The sequence below is a fragment of the Buceros rhinoceros genome, unplaced genomic scaffold (genome assembly GCF_000710305.1).
Source record: "Buceros rhinoceros silvestris isolate BGI_N320 unplaced genomic scaffold, ASM71030v1 scaffold19490, whole genome shotgun sequence".
NCBI classification, from domain to species: Eukaryota; Metazoa; Chordata; class Aves; order Bucerotiformes; family Bucerotidae; genus Buceros; species Buceros rhinoceros.
In genome coordinates, this window is record NW_010388150.1 from 13,428 (window position 1) to 24,016 (window position 10,589).

The 10,589-nt window shown below is 36.8% G+C and overlaps 1 protein-coding gene across 1 annotated transcript in view; it reads left to right on the forward strand.

Moving 5' to 3' along the window:
- CCDC138 (coiled-coil domain containing 138) overlaps positions 1–9,190 on the forward strand; it is a gene marked incomplete at both ends in the record, with an annotated part of 20,925 nt that extends 11,735 nt beyond the window's left edge. The window contains 4 exons of the mRNA XM_010145090.1: positions 1,690–1,848; positions 2,970–3,086; positions 4,130–4,319; positions 9,005–9,190. Of these exons, the coding sequence (XP_010143392.1) occupies positions 1,690–1,848; positions 2,970–3,086; positions 4,130–4,319; positions 9,005–9,190 (652 nt within the window). The remainder of the gene's footprint in view (positions 1–1,689; positions 1,849–2,969; positions 3,087–4,129; positions 4,320–9,004) is intronic.
- Positions 9,191–10,589: the final 1,399 nt, after the last annotated feature.

Consider the following 10,589-nt stretch of genomic DNA (forward strand, 5'->3'; position numbering starts at 1 on the left):
GGGAAAGAGAATAAACACAGTGTTCATACATAGTTCCAAAATGACCCCCTTGTTTTCCTTAAAATATCTTCTTACAGACTTAATGAAAAGCTTTCTGTTGCTGTTGTTCCATTTAGTAGCAAGTCCTCCTAACTGGTAATGATTTTCTCCAGCTAGAGGCTAACCTGTGAAATGGGAAAGAGATATTCATGCCTACTTAATTAATGTACATCAGATGTCTTAAAGCTCTGCTGTCTATATAGAGCCAACATATTTCTCTGTTTACATAGGTTTTAGTGTACTTTGGTTGCAAGTGAAATATAAACAGTATCAGTAGCTCTGTTTCTGAGTGATGAAGAAAACAGTTATCTGAAGATAGATACAAGAAAATTTTTGAAGTCAGTTAACTGTTCCTTTAGCCTGTCTTCAGATACCTCTGGATACCTTCTGTAGAGTATTTCATTGCAGTGTAGTACAGGGACAGAATGACAATTTCAGAAAGACTTTGTTCTTTTTCTAACAATGCAGTTGAATTTTAGCAACAGTTGGTTGTATGAAATAAAGGAAAGGAGGTCTAGCACACTAGAGTAAGAATTTCCACGTGCAAAGGACATTAAAAATTTGCATTTGGCCAGAATTATAAAATGGAATGATTCCAAATGTGAAAATCTTTTCCCAAGCCTTTTATAACCATTCTTCTAAGCACAAAAAATTCTGTGCATATTTTTGCATGCCCAGAAACCATACAAATAGTACTTCTTCTGCAGTTGGGAGGGGAGTAAGATGTGTGAAAGAGAGAGAGAGAGGTGGTGCAGGGTTCTTTCTGGATCTCTGTAAGAAAGGCCTGACAACAAATGGCTTAATGAAATAGTTGTTTTAATAAGACAGAGTAAGAGAAGGAATATAGATAGCAAGTAAATATTACGTCCCTTCAGATGCTGGCAGCTGTGTGTTTGTGCAGCATCACACGGAGCCTAGGTGAATTTTTCCCAGGGCATGCTGAACAGGTCCTGCCCATGGAGAGAAGCTCCTCCTTTTTGGCCATTCAAGCTATTATATAATATTCTTGCAAGAAAACAACCCTGTTCGTTAAGGACATTCAAAGGAGAACTTCTTGCTGACCACTTCTTTTAGACAAAGGCAAGGCGAGGCAGGAGGTGTGATCACCGGTACCAGGTGGGAGCTGCCTGCAGGCTCCTGTTGCGGTGAGGTGTCTGAGTTTACCCTGTGGCCAAGCACAGGATAAACAGTGCAGCTGATTGATCGATCTGTGGAGCACAGCACAGGCTGTGCCTGCTCAGAATGACTGTGATGTGGATTTCTGACCCCTCAGTGTACAGTGGTCTCCCCCTGAGGATCACCACCTTCCACCCTTTGTTCTTCATACAGTTTTCCTTTTCCAGAGATTTTGCAAGTTACAAGCTATATTAATAACATACAGACTTCTCAAATCCTAGGTACAAGGCCCAACAGAGCACACATGGCCTTTTCAAGATCAGTATTTCTTTGAATATAACATTTTCCACACACTCCCAATACAGTAACTTGCCTCCCAAATTTTATCAGGCATATACTCATAATTCTTTAAATTATGCATAAGATTTCAGAACTAATGTACTCTCATATATTTCAGTCTTATACTATTTTGACTTAGAAAAATCATTAACTCAAAAGATGAAATAGATGTCTGATGTTGTGGATGTATTATAGGAACCATTGAACTCAGAAGTTTACGAGCTCTTAACTTCTCTTATGGATTGGATCTCAGACCAGCACCTTAGCAAAATACAAGAAAAAACAGAGGATAGTCATAAACTTCCGGTTACCCAGACTACCAAAAGAACCTGCACCCAGGAAAGGTGTATGAAGGTAAAGGAGTTTGTGTTAATATGTTTTCAGATTTAGGGTTTTTTTTTTAAATGTTATTGAGAATATAATGGGTCATCCTGTTTTATACTTAGTTTGCGTACAGTAATTAAATCAAAATAACTTTTAATAAGTCAAGTCACTTCTGTCAGTTGATAATTTGTATTGTGTTTTATGTGTAATAGTGAACATAATTCCTTTTTTCTAAGGAGATGAACATGTCTAATTTAAAATGTTTTTATCCCTGTGTTAGATATATTGAATTTATGACTGATGAAAGGTGATACTATGCTGTACTTTTAATTGTAGAATGCTTTGGGTTGGAAGGGACCTTTAAAGGTCATCTAGTCCAACCCTCCTGCAGAGATCAGGGGCATCTTCAACTAGACCAGGTTGCTCAGAACCCCATCCAGCCTGACCTGGAATGTTTCCAGCAATGGGGCATGTACCACCCTTCTGGGCAACCTGTGCCAGTGTTTCACCATTCTCATTGTAAAAAATTTCATCCTTATGTCCAGTCTAAATCTCCCCTCTTTTAGTTTAAAATCATTACCCCTTGTTCTGTCACAACAGGCCCTGCTAAAGAGTCTGTCCCCATCTTTCTTAAAGGCCCCCTTTAAGTACTGAAAGGCTGCAATATGGTTTCCCTGGAGCCTTCTCCAACCTCAAGTCTCTCAGCCTTTCTTCATAGCAGAGGTGCTCCATCCCTCTGGTCGTTTTTTGGCCCTTGTGTGGACTCTCTCAAACAGGTTCATGTCTTTCTTGTGCAGAGGAGATTTTCTGGGGATACCAAGGTTTGGAAATCAATGAGGTGTTCAGAAAATCTTCTTTTACTGTTTTTCTTCATTATATTGAAGATTTGTAGCCATTGGGATTGGATTTACTGAGATTGTGCTCACTTCATGTATCGCCACTTTTGTGTGTAAACCTCTGTAAAATTTAAAATCTCTGCATGTGTATAATTCTGTTACCTGTGCTGGATCTGCCCAGTGAGTATTTGCATGTGTAATCTATTAAACTCCAAAAGGAGATTGGGAATTTTGTTTGTTCGTTTTTCACTTATGGTTAGCTTATGCAGTAGTTTCATAAACTGCATGTAATTTTACTTCTGTATATTTTCACAGCTTTTACCTATAGTTGCCCAGCAACTCCAGTGGATGCCATATGTGAATGCTAAACTGCACTTGCCTGTGATTAAATTTATTTACTGGTCTATAAGACAGCTAGACACTGATATTCAGGTAAAACAAGTAATCCTCTTGCAGTACTTTTTTTTTAAAAACTAAATTCGCAGAAGATATTAATGGATTTGGGGTTTTAAATACATATGAAGAGTGGATATTTTCAGTTGGTATATATAAAAGAAACTCTGCTGTCTTGGTAAAACAAATCCGTAGTTTTTACCACAGATAAATTGTTTTTCAAGTTTATTTTAAATGTTGCATTGTGTATCTAAGTATAGATTTCATGTGATCTCTGTTGTGATGTCTAAGCATCTCAAAAATTATATTTTTACATATGTATTTGCAAAACTTTTGCACTAGAAAATGCAGTGGTTTTAGATTCACTTTATGCAGGATATTTGTTGAAATTGATGGAAGTGTGTGGCAGAGCAGTGAAGGAATTCTGATTTTTCTGTTCTCCGCTCAGTGTTCAATGATAAGACCTCCGTTTGAGTAGACTGCTATAAGAAAATAGTTAGCAGTGTAATAAAGACAGAAGCCGTACTGTGAAGGCTCAGTGTAACATGTAGTGCTGTCAATAGTGCTTTTGCTAAAGCAAAAGTTAGGAAACTTTATCCTGAGTTTAAATTCAATGGAGTAGTAAGCTGTTTGGTTTAGTGCTAATAAGAAACTTATTTTAAATTAGCGTATTGTGAAGTTTGATTCTGAAGTAATATTTCTGTGTGGTTTATAATAGATCTTACCTGTAAAGTGTTCTTAAGGTTTGTGTTTAGACCTTGATTCTATAAATGTTTTTACAGGATATAACTTCAGACAGTCTTATAAAATAGAGCTGACTGAAGCTGAGCTTATTCTGGAACTAGAGGCAACTTAAATAATGTCAGCTTATCAGGGGCCCTCACTGACCTTGTGAAGCATGTGTTGATAAGGCACCGTGGTGATGTTGTTCAACTGCTTTTGGAACTCAAAGTTGTATCTCCTGTACAGATTAAATTCCAATATATGGTCAAACCATTTGCTATTTAATAATTAACTGCTAGAGGAACATATGTATCTCTCTATAGTACCCAGGATTTTAGTGTGTTTTAATGTTTACACAGCATGCAACAATGACATCAACAATGAGAAGGCTTGGTGAAGATATTTTCAAAGGCGTAGTAAGTAAGAGAAACCCATGCAGTTCTGAACAGTCTACAGAGAGTATATCAAAATCAGCAGCTTTCTTTAAGAGTTCCTCTATGCCTTTGAGGTTTCTGTCAACATTAATTGTGCTTAAAACAGTGACACAAGGTAAGTTCTGATTTTAACATTTATTGATTTATTTCAGTCCTGTACCTGGAGAAAAGACATTTCAATGATACTGTAGAGTCTATTATGCTTTATTAGTGAAAAGAGTTTTTACATGAGTCTTACTACCTACTGAAGCAAAATATACTGGAAACAAGTATGAATCTTGCTATTACTCATTTCATGTTGGAAGTTACGTGTTATGATGACTTCTCAGACAAATCAACATTTCTGAAGAAGGGGAGAACATATGTTGGTAATGCTGTCAAACTGTCACTACAGCAGTGATTGGATTTCCAAGATCTTAACAGCATAGAATGACAGCTCTAAGGCTAGCTCCTTTTTTATAACCTGACAGAAGTTGCAGATTTTGCTCACTTTTAGAATTTTACTGTCCCATTTAAGCTAGGAGGTTACCTATTCCCTGAAAGGCTGATCAGCTGCAGTGTCAAGTGTTTCTTTTCTGACGTAGCTAGTTACAGCTTTGCTGCATTTATCTTTGTAGGTAAATCTGATGTTTATAGGTATTTCTGATGTATCTGTAGTCACATAGAGAAAGCCACTTGTGTAGTGAATTGTAATTATCAAACTGAATTGTGATACAATAAATGTCCTGAAATGGCTTTGCCCTTGGTTTTAAGTTTAGTATACAGTTTATACTCCAGCCTTTACCTCTTTGCTGCTCTCCTCTTCTACCAAGTCTGGCACTGCGAATGGCTATCCATAAAACATTACCATTCCATGCCACTCCATGAAATTGTCAGTTCTTGATACGAATGTCCTTTGAGATTTCACTGTTAAATAGACTCATTTATGAAGTCACTATGTTCTGTTTATGTAGAAATTATTTAGACTTCAAAGCCACCTGTCTAGCATGAAAAGTGGACTTTTTAACCAAAATCTTCCAAAATTCCTACACTGATGTGGTGTAGTAATGTACCTTGTTAAGAAGGCAAAAGCAAACAAGGTTGTGTCAGGAGATAACACAGATCTGATAATAGTGACTTCTGTTTCAGATCATGACAGGTTACTCCATGTGTGCAGTTTTCAAGATGCTGTGGCAAGTCTTCTCAGTAGGGTCTTCTTGAAAACAGATATGATCTGAAAAGATTAAAGTATTTTCTTTGAAGTGATGACAAAAATGGAGTGTTTCTTGTGAGTTCTGAGTGTCGAGCACACAGTGAGAAGAGGCACCAACTTAGATTTTTTTTTAAAGCTTTCTTTCCTTATCCTTTTGGGTTTCTGTCAGAACCCAGAGAAGAAAAACCTTCAATCAATCTGATTTATAGAGATATTTTAAAATTAACTTACAGATTAACTTTGATCATTTAAAAAATTCTTACCTATTTCTAATTTATATATGACTTCTTTGAAAAATTCAGCAATAGTACATAATCTGAACTATGCTTGAAGGTTCTTAACTCATAAATCTGCAGATTTGATGAATAATCCAAAAGAATGTCTTATTTTGGCTTGTATTATTAGCTTTCTCTTTTGACTTAATAGTTTTCAATTAATTCAATAATGGTTTCAATGATTGCTGTGAAGCAATTTTTTTTAGCCTATGCAAAAAGAGTCCATCAGCATAAAAGCAGCAGAGTTGATAGGTCCCATCTGAATCCTAAACACAATATAATTGCCACATATTACCAAGTTGAGCTTCTGACTATATAAAAACTTGATTATTTATTTATTTATTTATTTGGGAAAAGAATTCAGATATCCTCTTAACCAATATAGTCCAGACAGCCTACAATGCCTGTTAGGGGATTATTGTATGTGAAACAGATACATCATTTTCAGCTTCTGCCTTTTGTTAACCAAAATGAATCAGGAGGGTTGTGTAGGAGGGCATCACAGCGTGAGTGACTCCTTTCACTGTGAGGGGTTTTTTTTATTTCCACTTTGTTCACAGATCTATCAACCTTTCACATTAGCAGATATGTATAAAAGTAGCCCCCTTGCCATGGGGAAGGGGCTTGCGTGCCCTTGTGAGGTTGAGAGCTCTGCTGGTGGTGGCATGTGCCTCCGGTGGGGTCTCCCAAGCCAGACAGGTCTCAACTGACGGGTCAGACAAAGTGTGTCCGTGGGCAGGATGGGCTCACTAGCCTTCGGGCAGCCATCCTAGGAGAAGGACAGCTCTGACTCCAAACCCGGGCAGATGGAGCTCGTTTAGCCTTGTAAGGCATCCATCACCTAAGAGAAGGATACTCTAACCAAACCTACGACCTGAGGACTTCGCTGTCACCGTCCAAGCTCGCTAGGCCCTGGCAGATGAACCTCAGGTGTAAAGGGTGGAGCCAGTTCCGCGCACGCTTGTGCCTCACCTAAAAAATCCACCGCGCAGGCCCGAAGGGTTTACTCACTTTTGCAAAGCCCTGTGCGTTGGCCTTTTCAGCCATCAGCGCGCTTGCAGTAATCATGGGAAAAACCCTTCCCAAATCTTCGTTCGCGAAGCCAAGCCATGATGATGATAAAAGTAGTGTAAAGTAGAATTCTCTACATAAAACCTCTTTAATTGTGTTGGCAATAGAGGAAGTGGGGTCTTCCCTGCCTCATGGGAGAGATAGAAGGTAAAGGCTGTGAAGAAGATACTACGAGTTAACAAAAATCAAATTGTATCTGGACAGGGTGGGGAAAAACTGTGGAAAATATCTCTCAAGGAATAGAGTAACTGTTCTCTCAGCTGATTTGTTAACTGCTGCCTTCAATTAGGAAGCCTCTTCGAGGGAAATAGGGAACAAGAGGTGTTGTATATCTTTTTTATGGAAGTCAGGCAGAAAACACTGATTATATACCATTAAGAGCAGGCGTAAGAGGTGATTACTTCCTACCTGGAGCAATTTAGTGGAACTATGGTGCTGCAAAACTGTGATTTTCTGCAAGAATAAGTTTTGCAAGGGTAGCATAAGAGTGAATGGATCTATAACCCTTTTACAACTCTTTGTGATACTAACAACTTTTTTTTCCTTTTTTGAGATATTTTAAAAGCACAGATAATTTTGATAGCAAATAATTGTTCAGTGGGGTTATGACTGAGCAGTCTAACTTAACTTCAGAGATGGTCCTGCTTTGGGCGGGAGGGTTGGACTAGACTCCAACCTAAATTATTCCATGATTTTTGCCACCTTTTGTTCTCAGAATGGTTTGTATTTTCAAATGTCCTTACTAGTAACACATCCTCTCTGGTAGTAACACAAAGAGATGGAGTCAGGTTACAGAGATGTTAATTTTCAAGGTAATCCTGAAAAATCATGCCAGAACGTCAGAATCAGATGCTTGTTTTGGCATCTGACTTTTTTCAGTCTCTTGCATTAAATATTTTATGAATTTTGGACCATTTCTTAGACAGCAGAGATCCACATCAAAAAATTGCTGCAGTCTCTGGCACCCTGATTGACACTGAACAGGGATGCCAAAGATTTTAAATCTATAGATAATGAACCATGTTCTTGTATATGGAAGTCGTCCTTCTGGGTTAGATAGTTAAGCAGATTAGTATGTCTTTATGCTTAACTGACCTGTGCAGTATTTATATTGTGAGTATTTACGCTAAACACAGGATTCACACTAAACATGGTAGAAGACCACCCTGACATCACTAATGAACAAACACATTGTTTCAGTTGTTGGAGGGGACTGTTTTAGTCAAAATATTTTTGTAAGGATGATAATTATTCTTAATTGGAGACTCACATTTCTAGAAATGTTTGATAAAACCAATGCAAAAAGAATTACAATACAAAAAATAATTATTGTAGACACTTAGCCTAAGCAGATCAATGCTCTTGATTAGGATGAATCAGTTTAGCTTCTCATGGTTGCTTTTCACTACTGGCTTCTATATCATGGACAATGTGATATATTGTTAAACATATGTTAAATATCACTGCATATGAATTTTGATCACTCTGACCACATGACACTAATGATCTGGTGATAAATAAGCACATTTGGTTTGAACATATATTCCATTTTCTTCAAAATATCAGTATCCAGCAGATGGCACTGTAGTTAAAGTTTTGCTATGGGATAAATTGTTTACTTGTACTTAATTTTCTGCATTCCAGATGATCAATGCTGTTCCAAGATCCTGAAAAAGATTTGACATCAGGAAAATAAGAAAATTAGATTGGTTCACTTAATTGACATTCTTCGTATAATTTAGTGCACGTCACAATGTATGAGTATGTAAAATGTATGTACAATACATTTGTATTGTATGTAAATACATTTGTGTTGTATGTAAAAATGTATGCAAAATACAGCCTTCTATAGAAAGAAATGGGAGTAGTTGCTCTCATAAAAGTAATTCCTCTTATTCAGACAAATCAGCCCTTTACTCCTTTAAAAGAAGTTTCCCAGATGTTGAAACCAGCATTGTCTCAAACTCTGCAAGATTGTAATTTCTTCCCTCTTAAGCAAGATATTAGAAGGGCTTTATATTTTTAAGCATATTTATCTTCAACATATGAGTTGTAGTTAGTCTTTTTCTCCACTCTCAACAAATTGTCAAGGACTAAAAACAGGCAGAGGATGTCTTTAAACAAAAATAAAATTTAGTATTTTCAGCCCTTTAACTTCTAAGCATATATATTTAACAGTAACTCTCAAGATAATTGATCACATCTTGCTTAATGGAACAGTGTTTATATAAGTTTTATTGCCTGTATTCTGATATCTTTCAGTGGATTTCCTGGCTCAGGCATTTGATTCCCTTCGTGTAGACTTGAAGACAGATGAAGGGAAGGCCTTATTTTTGGAATACCAGTGTGTGCCTGTTGTATTAAGTCACTTAAAAGTATCCAGTAGAGGTCTTCTTTCCAGTGCTCTTGATGGATTACTTCAGATGACTATGGAATCTGGTAATTTGGGTAAGTAAAAAAAGTAAATCATGCAAAATATAAAATCATGATGAAAACAGGTGAGGTGAGCATAAACAGAACATTAAAATAACATTATTCTTCTGTGTAAATAATATAATCTAGTATTAGCATTCATTTGTATCATGTAAATTCATTAGAGACACAAAATGCATTTCTGAATTGTCTGTCTCTTTCTGAGTTGTCTTGTCTTTTCTTCTCCCTCTCAGTACCTATGCTTTATATTTTGTCCTGGTTGTTTTTTTATTTATCAATGTGAATTTTTTAGTTCCTGTTTTTGTTTTGGCATTTCAGTTTATTCTACTGTTTTACCTTACTGATCTTTTTCTTTGAAGTCAGGCTGTGCCAGGGAAGCCATGTCATGAAAACCCACCAGCAGGTAGAGATAAAAAATAGGCTTTATTTAAATTCTTTTTCTAGTTTGAGTGAACAGTTCATCTCCAATAATTTTTCAGTTTCTAATAATTGAAAATGGCATTTCTAGAAGAGATGGTTATGTTTTGCTGAATTTTACTGTGCTGTGGCCCTCTGAAAGGGTTCACAATCTCATTTGTCACAGCGCATTTCCAAGTGATACAGGCTAAGAATCAGTTGATAACCAAGTGGATGAATGTGAAGGTAGTGAGGCATTCCAGCACTATGTTAAATAAATCCTGTGACTGTTCTTTTTTTTGAAGATAAAAATCACTTACTGCCTTTTAGAAGAGAAGAGGGTAAGGGGCTGCTGCTTTTTTTTAAATGCATATTTTTCTTTTGGAAGTATTTTGTTACCATGCATTGTAGTTGTAAACTAGAAAGCGCGTCTGACTTGGGACGGAACAGCCATTTTGTAGAGACCTAAGTGGGAGAAATGTTTAACTAAACTTTTTTCTTCCTTGCAGACTTTTTTTCTGACCATGTAGTTAAAGTAGTCTTACACGGAAGTATTCTTCCTAGTAGTCATAACTGTGTTTGGTAAAGTGATTGGGAAAGAGATAGCTGTATACACAAAGGTAACCTAAGCAAGGTGGATGGCATCTGGTATTACTTCAGGTAATGCCAGTAGCAGTACGTCTTCTGTTAGCAAGTCATTCGGATATACTAGATGCCTGCAGTTTGAAGAATAATGGAGATATATTGTGGGTGACTCATATTTTGCTTTGTTGCTTCTCAGAGAAGATGCATATGTGTGAAATCAGGGAAGGAGGAGTAATGTTTAACTGAAATGCCCTTTGATTGAGAATGTATTTCTTGGCAACTGGATATAAAAATTTATGCAAAGCCTTCCTCTTTGGTAGAATAAATTGCTAATACACAAGTTATAGGCATGATCTGTTCTTTTCCAATACATAGTGTTTTGCAAGAAATTGTTAACAATGAGGGGTAGTATTGTGGATGGGAAATCATATTT